This window comes from Corvus moneduloides, chromosome 8 (assembly GCF_009650955.1).
Source record: "Corvus moneduloides isolate bCorMon1 chromosome 8, bCorMon1.pri, whole genome shotgun sequence".
NCBI lineage: Eukaryota > Metazoa > Chordata > Aves > Passeriformes > Corvidae > Corvus > Corvus moneduloides.
Genome location: NC_045483.1, coordinates 17827610 through 17843081, shown reverse-complemented (window position 1 = coordinate 17843081; position 15472 = coordinate 17827610). Strand labels below are relative to the sequence as shown.

Here is a 15472-nt window from a genome sequence, read left to right as displayed (position 1 = left end):
GGAACATTTCTAGTGATGGAGTTTGTCTTCCCAAGACACCGTTATCTGAGATGGGGCTCTGCTCTCCTGGGGATGGCTGAACACCAGCCTGCCCATGGGGAGCCATGAGTTCATTCCTTGGTTTGATTTGCTTGCATGAGTGGCTTTTATCTTCCCTATTAAACTGCCTTTATCTCAGCCTATGAGTTTTCCAGCTTTTACCCTTCTAATCTCTCCTGGTGGTGGAGTGAGTGAGTGGCTGTGTGGGGCCTGGCTGCTGGCTGGGGTTAAACCACGACACCTGAGCATTCCACTGGACAAGAGAGAACAGGTTTAGATCCCACCACGTCCAATTCTGAACACTTCTAGATGAAGATGGTCACTATTGAGTATGACAAAATAGACATTGATAACATATCTGTTGATGGGGATCAAGTCTCTGAGACATTCCAGTACCATCCTAGAGACTGATTACCTAAGCCCCTGGGTTCAGCTGGTAATAGCCAGTACAATGCACAGCTGGGAATGACAACACACTAATTTTCACTGAATATTTAAATTACCTTATGGGTGTATGACAGTATCCTGCTTATTTACCTTACTCTCCATAACCCTGATGGTTCCTTGGTAGTGCTCACTATTCCAGCAAGCTATGATTCACCTTAGACATTGACCTTTCAGAACAGAAGATTTTTTTCATCTGGATGTCTACACAGCAACATGGCTGCAGTAACAGTAACTAGAGAAAGGAGAGACTCACGCAAGGGAAAAAACCTGAAATTCCGGATAGCCTAAGCTGAACTCTGCATAGCTAAATTTTACTTTTTCATGTTCCACTGACCACACCTTGCTTTGACTGACTAGGCCAACCTCTGGAAGTAGCCTTTAGAAGGACAGGGAAGAGTCAGCTACTCTCCTGCCTGACACTTCCTACAGACAACAGCTCCTGTTCTAACAAGTCTCTTGTTCTAGAGATGCTCTGCAGTCGTGCAGTTAGCTAATTAGCATGCTTTAACAACATCAATGTAGTTTCCCCTTGACACAGACGAATCTCTTGAAGTCCCATCTCTGAAAAGTTTTAATGTTAAGGAAACTCATTTTCAATCTCTAAGAGTGTAGGACTGAATTCATTGCCAAGCACAAGACTAGATGTTCAGAAGAATAAAGTAATCCTGAAGGATTTTCCTCTGCCTCTCTCACGGGTAAAATATACTATAATCTCACCCATTCATTTGCATTCAAAAGTAAAACTGACATGAAACAAGATATAAATGTAAGCAAATGACAGCACTTCTACAGCATTCTTAATATGTTTCTTAATTCACTACATTTTATTTTCTCATGGCATTTCCCATAATGAGGATTACCTGGGGGTGTCAGCATAAAAACATCAATGTGGACAGCTGCAGCTTAACAGCCACAATAACTGTAGCTATGAAATTTTTAAGAGATGTAGTGTTTTGGTAGCAATTACAGTTATTGATATTTCTAAAATTCATTTAGGCTTTTATTGTAACTTCAGTAACCAAAAGAAATGTAGTCTATGATATGACTTTGCTAAGGATAAATTGTCACAATCTTAATGTTATTAAAAAACGTTTCTGAATGAATTTAAACTGTGAGTCATATTAAAACTTTCAATCAAAATAAATTACTCTTGATGAAAACACTGAATTAAAAATGATTTAATATTGGTCTACTTTAAATGTGAAGAATACAGTTTTATTCAATCAAACAGTAAATATTTTACCGATTAAGAACAATTAATTTCTGTTAATGCATCCAATAGAAAACATATTTCTTTTTGACCCTTTAGACATTGTTCAGATTAGCCTCTTGCTGAAATTTCTATTCAAGAGCAATAAACTATGCTTTAATTTTGAAAAGCAACATCCTGGGATTGCAAACCTATTGCCTTATATCAGTTCCTGATCTGCCTTTGTAACCTGGGATATGAAAGTGAAGTTGGGTTCTTCCTATGTGAGCTTTTCCACAACTGAGGGCACTTGTGCCACCTCTTCCTCCACAGCAACTCAGGCTTTCACTACAGGAGCGATGGTGGTTATACCTCTACTTCTTGGTTCCTTCTCTGACACAGCATCATTTAAATCCATAAGATTTTATATTTCCATAGAAGTGTAAAATTTGAGCCTCCCAAGCATTAATCAAGTTCCTGTGCTAGGGTTTATCTCTACATCAGTCACCCTTCACTGACAGTCCTAATATATGTTCTTCCTTTCACTCTAGAGAAGTGTTTTCAAGTTCCATTATTTTCTAGAGGACTGTACAACTTCCTGAAGGATATTCAGTAAAGGTAACTAATTAAAAGTACACATGCCATCAACAAGCTGAAGTTTATTATATGAAGCTCAACCCCTATACTAGAAAAAGGACAACAATGCCAGTGGTTAGAGAACAATTACAACAATACAACCATTTTAGTGACCTTGATCTTTTGACTGCCAGTATGTGCAGAAGTCTCATAACTTCACAAGCTTGTCCAGAAAGCATTTTAACAGCCTAACAAATTGCATGTCATTTCATTGCCCCTTCAAAATGTTTCCCAGTGAGTTTTGAAAAATGGAAACACTGCTCAGTCTTATTGTTAGGAGCTCAAAAACTATGCTAGCAGGAGAGAAAACATCTCAACGGCACACTGTAGCTGCAGAGATCACCAATACAAAGGTTATACAAATTTCATAAATCACAAATTAGCACAAAGTGATACACAAATAAGGACCTATAACTACCAGAAAAATTTAACAGCCAAGTTCTTCTAATTAGGCTCCATATCTGAATCCTTCTGGAATCCTTCTAACTGCCTCATTTCCCTTACTTCAATACACTCCCTAGCAGTCTGTAATAGACATTGTCCTTTGCATTTTCAACATACTAATTTGTTAGCAATACTAATAAAAATGTCTAGGACTAACCTTAGTCTCTGTTTATAATAGTCCACATCTCCATCATCTCTCCATCGTCTCATTTTGTGCTTCCCTGGTGTATCCTCTTCTTCTTCAGAGCTTGGAACGAAGTCAGCATCATTTTCAGCTTCTTTAAAACTCTTCTTCACCAAATGTTTTCTTCTTCTTGATAAATTCTTAAGTTCATAATCAGAATCGTTCTCAGCAAAAGAAGACGCCTGTTCTTCCTCTTCTGCTGCTTCTGGATCAAAGATCTCCTCATCAGGAACACAGTCAGACTCCCCACTATCATCCTCTTGTTCATGCCTGAATTTCTTGGTCTCAGGATACTTCTTTTCTTTTGGAATCCTGGCCTTTGAATGAATCTGAAGGGCATGCTTCTGAAGCTCTCTCAAATGTTTTTTTAAGCGTTTATCTGTTTTGGAGAGGGCTTTGCCACTTTTTTCCTTTGTAGCAGCTGCAGGAGCCACGCACTCAACATCTTTGGCTTGTGCTTTCTTCTTTGCTCCTTTGCGACGGGATAACTTCTTTCTTTCAGATGACAGCTTAGCTTGGTCTGCTAAGTACTTCTCAAAATCAGATGCTTCATTTAGTCTTAACTGTCGTGCCTTCCTCTCTGGCTTCTGAGGTATTTTAGTTCCAAATGGAGTCATCTGACCAGTTCGAATGAGCTCTGCCCACTCTGTTTCCTGAGCAGGCATAAGCATACTGCCAAGAGAAGATGGACCAGGTTCTGCAACAGAAGTCAGAACACAGAGCATGCCTTTAACACCTTCTGTATAACTAAAACACAGGAACAAGGGTGTTAGACACACTGTCAAAATGCAAAGACTTCTGATACAACACACAGCAGCAAGAACTACCATAAAATTACAGTTCCAAATGATGCACGAACTCTAATGTACCACCTATGCTGTCAATTCCACCCATGTCACCATGTTCTGTCCAAGAAACCACTGTGTTCCCACCTCCAGCAACACTGCCCATTTCAATTTTATTATTGATTTTTCAGTCCTACTCCTAAGCTTGAAATCTGACATTTTGATTACCACAACAGAACAGACACAAATCTCGCAAAACACAAACTGTCCTACCATATGCTTCAAAAAAACCCAACAAAAGACCAACAAACAATAAAACCAAACCAAAACACCCAACACCTGTCTTCCTAGCCCATGATACTAATATTAGGATTATGACTTCTAAAGTCAGATTGGCTGCACAGTACTCTGCCATAAAAGAGCACTTTTCAGTGCACTTACAGTTACTATACACAAACTGTAATGGGTGTTTGAAACCAAAGAGAAAGAAAAGCTCTTGAACTGAAGAAGCTGAAGGGGAATTCTGGCCTGAAATCTATTATTAGGCTCCAAAATTTCAAAATAAGTCTATTAGCATTGCCAGCACAGCTTTAAATGCCCCATTTTAAAGCACTGTATCTATCATATGTTTAATGAGTAACGACAGTGAAACCCCTCCACCTCCAGCCCCTCCTACTGGAACTGCTCCATTTCTTATGTTGGGCTCCATTCACTTCTTCGTTACATTTCAACACACTGTGTGCCTGAGTTTTGCTGCATGAACCCACTCAAAGCAGAAGGATTTAAGATGCTTTTTTACTGAGAAAAGTTAACTGAGGCTTTGACTCCTTTAAGTTTTGTTTAATCAGGAGAGCAGCATGAGCTTTGTGAGGCGGGAATCTACTCTAGCCAAACGTGCAAGAGACAAACAGCACAAAGAGTTTTTTCACCTCTGCAAACAACAATAAAAGCCAAAGATGATGCACAGACACCAATGGGACCCAAACTTGCCCTGCAGAACACTGCAGGTTACTGACTGCGACCAAGCTTAGTTTACAGAGAGCAGAGAGAAAGAACACCTAGTTAAACACTGAGGTAACACATATCCTGCTCTGGAAGAAACCTTATGTTTAATTTAAAAAAAATCACACTGCAGCCTGAAAAGAAGAAGCACTTCCCCATTCCATTTCTACTGATACTTCCCAACAGTAAGAAAAAACAATTTTGTTAATGCTGATTGATAGCATCCAGCATATAAAATGTAATTCAATCATGATGTTAGTCATCTTTATCAAATTAGCTGTGAAAAAAATGTTAGGATTTCCAATTTATTAAGCCCAATACTCTAATGTGCCTCAGCCATCCCTACTCAGCTGAACACAGATTAACATCCAGTTTTTAAAACTTCCCACATGAATATGCCAAGATTTGCAAATCTGCAGGTGTACAGAATAAGTGTTCCTAACTCTCTCTTTGAAAGCCAACCACTGAAATTTATTTCCTTACTGGCAAAAATCTTACAGCATAGCTTCAAACAAACAAACAAAAAAGGCATTACATAAAAGTAGAACAGAACTTTCAGCCTTCTTCTATACACACCTTCATCTTCCTCATATTCAATCTCATTTGCTTCATCAGCAAACTCTGTTAAACCAAGTATTCCTTGGAGACGTTTTTGTTTTGCTTTTATCTTCTTCAGCTGTTGCTCCTTCAACAATTAGATAAGTAATTTAAATTTTAATCCAGTTTATCAACTTGATAACCTTTTAAAAACAACACTTAAATCAATGTATTTGCAGTATTTTCAACCAGAATCTCATATTCAAATGTTACAGTATCACACTTGAAACAAAAAGAAGTGCAAAAGAAGTGTCACCACAATATCTGTATGGCTCCAACCCACAGGAGACACAAGATTTTGGGTGTATGATTATCTCACCATATGTGTATAGTAAGATCAGACTGTTTACACACACAAAATTCATGTGCATACTGCATTTTTATGTACATTTCTTAAGGTCATTTTATGAATGTGTTGATTCCAGGAAGCCCATCAAAGCAGATTGCTAAGATGTACAGAGAACACCAACAGATTTGTTCATGATTGCGAGACTGGGTTCATGATTACTAAGCCACAAATAACAGCTCTAAGATTTACTAAGATTTCTTTATCATCCCAGATGTTTTGGAATGTTTTGTTACAATGAAACTGAAATTGTAAGTGAGTCCAACATCCTGACAGGTGTTGGCATACGGTTAAGGGCTAATTTAACAGCAAAAAATAAGTGCAATGACTTCAAAAGATCAATGTTACAGATGATGTGAGAAGTTTACTACTGCTAAGAAAAGAGTTCTTAGCTAATAATTCTTCTGTTACATCTTTTATCTGACTGTAATATCCTCAACAGTGCATCTACTTGTGATGTTATGATTCCTAGGTGTTGCTAATTTTCATTTGTGAAACAAAACATTCCAACCAGTAAAACAAAGACTCAGACAATGTAACCTTCCACATTTGTAACTCTATGCTTTGGAAGTATTTCCTTACCTAGAGAGGCACATGCTTCAGTAAAAATCAAGTCCATTACAAAATGAGCAATTTTTTTTTTCTTTTGATGAAGGACAGTTCACTATCTTGCCCATGCCTTCACGTAGCACTTCTCAAAACACAAAGAGCAACTGTACTCATGTATGGTACAATATAGTATCTCTTGTGTATGCATGTATCCTTGCTACCAGAGTACTTTATATCATAAAACATGCCCTGTATGTCAGCTCTAAGGAAACAGTTGTCTTGTACCAGTCATCAGTTTCCCATTTGTCTCAATAACAGAAGAATTCAGTCATCTTTAGCAATTTTCTTTAAATACTACAAAAGGAAGAGTACTAAAAAGCACTTTCCATGCAACAAGTAGCTCAAGACCAGATTTAAATACACTGCCTGCCTGCAAAACACTCTTCAAGTTATTAGAACCACTGGCCTATAGTTTTCAAAAGGAGATTTTTTTTCTTTTACTTCAAAGATGGTTAACAACAAACTTGCAAGGAGGTCTGAACTTCCCCTGCAACTAACATGTAAATTTCTTCAAGCAATATGAAAACATGCAGAATAGTAATCATTCTTTAATGGTAACTCTGGTTTAATGTATTCCTTCCTACTACTTCCAGCTATATTTTTCTAGTCCTTTGCCACTGCTCAGTACTGTCCCCACCACTCTCTTAATAGGCTAACTTATGAGCACAGTGTTATCCAAGCTGCTGAAATTATCAAGGTTAAAAAACTACAAGTGAATGAGTCAGTGGCAAGACTGGGCTGTCTGAGGGCAAAGGACAATAAGTTTCACAGTCAGGTTTATAATTAGAGGAAGTATTAGGGTGAACTTTCAGCAGACAGTGAGCTGATCAAAGGTGCTGCATTCCTGAGTAGCAGAAATTTCTCTTTGCTGAAATCTCCTCCTACTCACAGCTGTAGAGGTCCATTGCCTACACTACCCTGGTGCCAGCTAGACTGATTGCTCTACAGCTCCCTTAACTCATTACTGTGGCAGAAAAAAGCTGCAGCAGTTTCTGACAGAACAATGAGTTAAAGAGGCTCACAGAAGGAAACTGTGTATTGGCAAGATACAGATAATGAAAGAGGATTAAGGAAAAGAACACAGGGAAGGAAGACCATGAGAGCTGAGATTTAGTTAAACTACTGAATCATGCCCTAACAAGGCTTTGTTAATTCTTCAAATACTACTTGGAGGGTTTCAATTAAATTCATGCAAATCAATCTTCTGAGCAGGTCCTAAAACTTTAGTTTTACATCTTGTTCCAAACCTTAGAATAAAAAAAAAATCACCACTTAAAATTCTTTAAATTAGCATGAAACCATTTCAAAGGAAAGGAACAGCAATTCTAGACTGACTCTGAACAATATAATTAAGAATTATATCACAAAAGCCAAACCTTAAGACAAAGCACGAACTAAGTATTATAAAGAGGAAATTACTGTAATTCAATTACCTTGTTATATTTTTGCCGTTTTACTGAATCTAGTTTTCTGTTAATATTTTTGTTGTCAGCAGCTTGAGGTGAAAGTTCCTCAATAATTTTATTTATGTGTCTCAGAGATGTTGTACATGATCTAAAAAAACAGTAAGATTGCAATAAACTGGTAAATTCCAGAAAGAAAAACAGCACATTCACAATTCAGACAATTTAGAAATTCCAGGAGATTTAAGGTAAGACTTAAAAAGCTCTAAAGCATATTATATTTAAACAACATTGGAAATACTAAACACTTTAAAAAGTTGTACGTTATAAAATATTTAACTAAATTTTGCTAATACTAAAATTCCAGAAGAAAGAAAACTGAACAACCACTGTAATATTTAGTATTCAAAACTTACAAGTCTGATGATGCCAAACAAGAGCAGTTGTTTTCACTATTCAAGGTAAACAAAACATGAAACAAAAATATAAATGGGAAATCCCATGATTTCATTTGCTAAAATGTTTCTAATGGTTTGATGCCAATATATAAGGAAACCTGTATTTTTTACCTTTTACACAAAAAGTAGATTACAAGATAAAAATGGAACTTCATGAGACAGACTAGCTCAAAGAATTAAAAGCACATCAACATTAAACTTCCCTTACTCACACACTACCATTTTTCATGTTTCCATTTACAATATGAAATTCAAGAACCACTAGCTACAACCTAATATCATGCTTCTGCTGTTGAATTCATTTGCAAGGAAGGAACTGCCTGACCATCAGAAGCAACAACCTTAGGTTTGTTAATTCACATATCAAAATATTTCATAAGGATGTACAAATTAGAATCTCAAAGCATTACGAAAAAAGTCAAAGAGAACTGTTCACAACACCTGCAAAGCAGCCATTATTCCCCCCAGTTGCAAGGAGAAGCACTAAGGAAGTCTCCTCAGTTGTCGGGGAGGAAATTGTTGGGCCACACTTACCTCCAGCTCTAATGTGGATTCTACCACTGTTATCCTTCCTAGGAGACATATTCTACCAGCTCCCCAGCAATCACTGCCATCTTCTCCACTCGCTTTCAACATTTTTGAACCACCCCATCCCATTTCTCACTCTCCAGTCATGCTGCTTTGCAGTACACCTGCATCCTCCTGCACATCTCCTAATTTTGGCCCTTGCTTCCTTGGCCCTCTTGACAGTATCTTCTTCCACAAAACTTTAATTAACAGGACTTCGGGATTTGAAGAGGATTTAACTTCAAACATTTTTATTCTCCTTCTTCTGCTTAAATTTGTGCGTATATTATAGAATGATGCAGCTTCTACTATGAACTCTGTGCCAACTACTCAAAAAACACTTATTGCCTGATTTTTTCTCTAGTCATGCATTCACTGTGCTACAGGATTTTAACCAATTCTATCATCCTTTACCCATGTCTAAGTTTTGTTAGTCCCTCTGCTCAAAGTCAGCTATACCTGTTAATTTTCTCAAAAATCAACTTTCAGATTGTCACATTACATCTTATGCAAACAACGTTCTGAAAACCTGCATAAACTATTTGCATTCTCTCTTGTAAATCTTATTTTACGACTTGAAATGAAAGGTGAAAATAGAGGGGTAAGAAAAATCATAGGATGCTTCTGGAAGAAAAATGGGAAAACATAAACTAATTAACAGTGCTGTGCACCACATAATCTAATTGTAATGGTTATGCTGCTCCATTCTTCCTCTCAATACCATCTTACTCATTATGTTCTTCTGCTCCATAACACCTGAAATTAAATTTCAGTGTTGCATACTTATTTAATTTCACATCTCCACACCCAAACTGGAAAACTAATGAAGTGCATAACATTAAGCATAAGAAAGCTGTGAGAGCTCACACAGGTAACTGAGGCCTACAGCACTCCTGAGCACTGAAAAAACACCATTAATGCAATACAGTGAAACATACCCAGGTAGAATAATTTACCTGCAATAGTCCACACATTAACTCTACAATGAGACTAGAAGCAGAAAGGGAGATAAAATTTAAAAGATTAGCAGCTCCTATTCCTCAAAGTCTTCTACTATCAATAGTATTGATGTTACTTAAGCATTTGATTTCTTTCAAGGTGCCATTAAGTACTTCCTACAAACACTTGTGACAAGGGTGTTATGGTTGCAGGACATTCACGAGGTGGAGTCATCCAAGTTACAGAAGGAACATAACCCGAAGCACGTAACTCCATCAAACATACAGAATTGAGGAAGTGACACTTTTTCTGACTAACTTTGAATAACAGAGTATAATGCCATTCTCCACTGCCCAGAAAACAGATGCATCTTGGTGAGGTAGGAGACACAGCAGAAAAAGGAGATGCACTCTGTTCACCTTGATGCATGACTAGAATAGTCAAATAAGAGCAATGAAGCACTGTCTGATGTGAAAAATATTTTCTTCATTTTTAAAAGCTGAGTGACTCCAAAGAGTACATATGATCTAGTGCTTTCAAAACCTCTTTTCCTCTTTCAGATTTTAAAAACATGAGATACCAAGTCTCACTATATCATCAGTAGCAGAAAGGAACAGTAAGAAAAAAAACCAATTTACCTTAAATCCTCCAGTACTGACTCATATTCTTTTGATGCATTAGCTATTTTTGCTGCTTTAGTTGCTTCATTAATTGCATTATCTACTTGCTGAAGAACTCCTTGCTCCAACACATCCTGGTCATAGACATCAACTCCTAAATCTTTGAGCTCAGCAGCATGTGCACTACATGAGACAGACTGAATCTGCTGCCTGTTGATCTGTAAAAGGGGATGTCCTCTTCTGGGCATCTCCAAAGGAACAGCCATGGAAGTGGAAGCCTGGCTGTCAGAGTTGGGAATTCCAATACTATTACCCGCTCCATTGTCACAAATGCCATTTTCCTGCCCAGTTCCCAATTCCTCATCATTATGCAGGCAATTATTGCTTGAAGTAGTGGCAGACTCTTGTTCTTGGATACTGTCTGGCAGATGACTCTTGTCTGTTGGCATCCTCTGCTCAAAGGCAACAAAGAAGAAGCACATTATCATAAGAACATTCACACATAGAAAGCTCCTCATGAAGACCGTGACCCCCCCAAAAAGTAAGCAAACCAATAAGCATGTTGATGATAAATTCTTGTTTCAAAACACCTGATAGTCTACTTCTCCATGAGTCCTCCCTGCAGAGGCATCTCCACACCAACTTCCACAATCAAAAGAGTAGCCAAAACCTCTCAGAGACAACTATGTTTAACCCTCCAATGTCTTTCCGACGTTGATATAAAGACAAATAAGACAACATGTAAAAATTACTCTCCTTGCCACATAGTGAACTCAGTCTTGTGCGTCAATGCTCATGGTCCAGAAGACTGTGACATAACAAAAAACACACGCAACTTAACACATCCAAAACCCAAAAATACAACTTTTTGAAACAAGTTAAGGCTTGCCATTGAAAGCACTAATGAGTGTAGTTAGCCGTAAGCTTTAGTTTGACGATTCAGCTTTAAAGTGGAGAATAAAGCACCTTAGTTCTCAGAAAATTAATGCTGGACTAACTTACTAAGGCAAGCCTGGAGCTGGTATGGTTCAGCAACCTCTCCTAGCATGGCAGCCTCAGCAGCTCAGCATGGATCTCAGTCCCAGCTCACAGTTTTCTCCCATCCGCTCGGAACACGCCCGCACCTGCTCGGTCCTGCACTCAGGCCCGGCCCGCCCCCTGCGAGGAACTGCGGGGCCCTTTGCTCCGCCTGCACCAAGCGGTGCCGGGGCAGAGCGGGCGCTTCACCCACCTCTGTGCGCGGGCGGGCGCTGCGCTGGCACGGGGCCGCCGGCCCGAGGTTGTCTCCGCCGCGGCGGGCGGCAAGGCCCGGCTGGGAACGGCACGCGCGGGGCTCCGGGAGGCGCCGGCTCCCGGCGGGCAGGGCCCGAGCCGCGGCCCCGCAGCGCAGCGGGAGCGGCAGCGCCGGGCAGCGCCGGGCCGGGCCGCACTGCTCCGACCGGCACGGCTCCGGCACGGCTCCGGCACTGCGCCTGCGCGGCACCGCGCCGTCACTTCCGCAGCGGCGGGGCTGCCCGGCCCGCCCGGCCCGGCGCTCTGCTGCGGGGCTACCGCCGCTCCCGCCGCCCTTCTGCCCATCCTGCCCATCCTGCCCATCCTGCCGTCTCCCCGCTTCAGCCGTGGAACTCCCGCATCCAGCTCCCCCACCTTTGGGCAGCAGAACTGAATTTAGTGCCTGGCAGACTTGGGCCAACTGTGAGAGCATAAATGTATAGCAGAATACATAGGTATTAATGAATAATTCCCAGAAATGTTGATGGCTCTTTACCGGCTTTATTCCGAACTACAATTTCAGGTCCTCGAATGAAGATGTTCCGTTTTCCCATTAACTTGTTCCTGCCTTGTAATGTCTACAAGCCTCAGGAAAACACAGAATGGGTTCTCTAATATTTCTAAGGCCAAGACCCAAAAGGTCATCAGAGGTCATCAGGCAAATAAAGCAGTGCTATGTTGATAAACTCGTTTGTTTCCTTTGCTCTGAAATACACTATTACTGCAAATATCATATTTAGTGACTACAATGAGGAAGCTTTTTAAAATCTTCATTGCCATATTCTAAGAAGGAATGATGTTTTGTAACTGCAGAAGCAATTTAAATGCGAAGCGCAAAGTCTTTCAGTGGACTGAGAAAGGCAGCAACCAAGGGGCATTTAAGGACAGAGCAACACCAAGCTGTTGTCAAAACTAAACTATGGTGTGGAGGGGTAGGCTCTGTTTTCCAGAAACTGGTTAATGAGGGTCAAAAGATAAGTTGTCCCGGAAGCAGAAATAAAGAGCTTTGTATTATTTGCTAGGAGAGAAGTCTACAAATGACAGGCTGCTTCTTTCCTAAGCTCAGGCGGAAATTGAAGATTTTCCTACATTTCCTACAGACTTCTATGGGTTAAGAGATCACTAATGTGAGAGATGGTCACTACTAAGATCGGAAGAAGACGTTAAATATTATGGCTTCAAAGCAGGTACTTGCAAAACAAAACAGTTACACTGTATCCTGACTGTGACTCCAAAGATCCCAGGTAGAGCTTGCTGGTAAAGATCCCTACTGTGCTCTGTATATAAGGGCATACATGGGACTGAAGATGGTCTTTCTGGGAGTGTTCGAAACCATAATATAAGAATGTGGGAGTTCCCTTTGGAGACTTATCAATGACATCTGTCTGTGAAGCACCACAGAGCAAGTTCTACAAATAGTCTGGGCAAACTGGGCCAGGCTCACAGCTCGTGTGAATGGAGGCTGTTTGACTGAAGTCTGCTGAACCAGATCCTCCAGCAGCTGAAAATCCATATGGCTCCATTAAAGTCATAGCAGGGAAAGATCCCTAAGGCCTTTAAAGCTTGTTCGGTGGTGGTCTGTCCTTGATACATTTGCAGCATTATGCCTTTAACTCTTCAACCTCAACACATAGTTTTACTTAAGCAAGAGTGATCTATTGTTTCTCTCTGTTCTCAGCCTCACCTGGTGCTTGGAATGGTGCATTACAAAGGCTGTAAAAGTACAAAATCTGTATTATAAAACAGAATGTCTTCAAAATTATATTTTCAGTGCAGTCATTTTCACACAGAAAATTAACTTCTAATGAACCAAAAAATTCAGTTCTGGTTTCAGCTATATATGCATATGGCCTCTGATATTTTCATGTAGCATGTAGCATGTAGCATGTTTATCTTTTACTTAAGCATTTCATTGCATTTACGTTAATTTTGTTTTCCTTTATTTTTCTACATGTAGATAGCTGGTTGCTGCAGTGCAGCTACTCTGCTAAACCATTGGCAGTGTGGTTTCGTGGGCAAGACAAGTTCTGGTTGTTTGATCAGTTTCTTTTAATGTTGCAACACAGCCACAGTCTTCACCCCCCTTGCATGCAAGCAATAGTGATAACAATTCTTACTGGATCTGGTTCTGGCAAGTTTTGATATGCAGATATTACACTCTTTTACTTGAACCAGCAAGATTGAAAATTTAAACTGTGTGTCTTCCCTTACTATCAGCCTTGTGGGGTTTCTGGGAGGGATCCTGGCAACCCATGTGAAGCAGCAGCTTAGAGCTCAGCTGTTGGATCTGGAAGGATGAGAAAAAACTCAGACTCCCAAGGAAGCTCAAGCAGAATAACAACTTGGAAAGGAAGCAATTTGTTTCTGTGACTCTGAATTGGGTAATGAAAAATTAGGTTCTGTAAATTATGGTCAGTGATTAGGGGGAAAGAGGCAGCAATTTAATTTTTAGTCCATCATTTTTTCAGTTTCCTGCTCTAAAGTTATGCCTCTAACTATGATAAACACATCCTGATTATGCACCCAATATCACCAGTAATAACCCAGCATGTCTAAGTGCTGGTTCTTAGTGGGAGATAATACTCTCAAGCCCTTTGGTTGTGCTGTTAAGGGTGTGACCTGCTGGCAGTTGGTCAAATCTTCATTCTTGCTTTTCAAGTAGGCCTTTCCTCCACAGATTTTAGTATGTATTTTTCCAGACTGGAGGCTAAGGAAGGACTTTGTGACAGAACATATTTATGGATTTTGTTCTGAGGAAATGCTGTATGTGAACTATGACTTATCACAATGGAGCAACCACACAGAAAGGCTTGGACTGACTGTCTAAGAAAAAACAAATCCAAACCACTACATTTTCAGACTTAAGTGACCATGGGATTTGAGCATCTTCGAGCTTTCATCACACCAGTGTTTACATGCATTAATGTGACCTGAGATGGCTGAGCCTCAGGCATGTAACTGCTACTTTTCTTTATGGAGCAGTCCCAGTGGATGCAGTGCTTTGCTAAATATTTAAAGATGCTCCTTTGTCCCAAAGTGCTTAGGCCTAAGATTTTCATTTATTCATAGAGCTTAAGGCCAGACAGGACCATTAGATCATTCTTTCTGACCTCCTGTGTGACACTAAAAATACTCGGTAACTTCTACATCAGGCCTGGGTCTTGGAGGTGGGGTGGCACAGATGGCTTAGCAGGACATTGCATTTTGATTTAAATACACTGAACAGTAGAAAATCCACTACATGACTTGGTAGGTTGTTCCAGGGGCTGATCCTTCTTGCTATCTTTCACATAGCCTGAAACACACTACCTTTAAAAGAAATGCCACGTGCTTAAAAGAGAGGCTGATCTGTTAAACACAGAGGGAGAAAAGACTTCAATGGAATCTTAGAATAAGCCTCAAACACAACTTTGTAAAATCTTGAGGCTGAATTTCAGAAGAATAAACTTTCCCTTACCTGCTTAGAGGTGTGAAATGGGATGGACACCAGAGGTTTCACCTAAAACTGCCCTAAGCAGTTATGTGCTTCCCTGTGCTATAGCTGTTCCTAGAAATGCTGCTTTTGTGGCTGAGCTGATCAGCTGGCTGCACTTGTCCTGTCTGAGGCCAGCTTAGAAGCTAAAAATCCCAACACTATTCTAGAGGGGTCAGTTAGTCAGGTATGGAGTGTCCTAGTGCCCACAGGCAGCACTGTTCTGCTAAAAAACAGATGGCAGTGGCAGATTTTAATGCATATCCGTTAAGCTTCTTTATTTTTCAATCCTTTCCTGATGAAGTATCAACTGTGGGTCTGAGCCAACACCCTAGGCGATTTCTGTGCTGGTGGTGAAAATGCTATACACTGAGGCACACTGATACTTTTAAAACAAAATGCCAAAACTGTGAAGTTGTGATGAGAATAGAGAATGATTTAAGGGCTGCATTACTTCTCAGGA

General features: G+C 40.0%; 1 protein-coding gene and 1 long non-coding RNA gene across 5 annotated transcripts in view; one reads left to right on the top strand and one right to left on the bottom strand.

Moving 5' to 3' along the window:
* The window catches only part of ERCC6 (ERCC excision repair 6, chromatin remodeling factor), a 53482-nt gene extending 41906 nt beyond the window's left edge, over positions 1-11576 (bottom strand). For 2 of the 4 annotated variants that reach the window (XR_004241538.1, XM_032116260.1), the window contains exons 1-4: positions 10284-10783; positions 7712-7832; positions 5303-5411; positions 2913-3636 (exon numbers count right to left, since the gene is read on the bottom strand). Coding sequence is in view for 3 of the 4 variants with exons in the window: in XM_032116260.1 (XP_031972151.1) it covers positions 2913-3636; positions 5303-5411; positions 7712-7832; positions 10284-10783 (1454 nt within the window). In the remaining variant the exon portion in view is untranslated. Of the gene's footprint in view, positions 1-2912; positions 3637-5302; positions 5412-7711; positions 7833-10283; positions 10784-11267; positions 11432-11496 lie in introns of those variants that run through there. The other 2 variants (XM_032116261.1, XM_032116262.1) reach the window with 2 other exon arrangements.
* A 214-nt stretch (positions 11577-11790) lies between these two features.
* Positions 11791-15156, top strand: LOC116447608. The gene is made up of 2 exons (XR_004241605.1): positions 11791-11974; positions 12061-15156. It is a non-coding gene; the product is annotated as an uncharacterized LOC116447608 (long non-coding RNA).
* Positions 15157-15472: the final 316 nt, after the last annotated feature.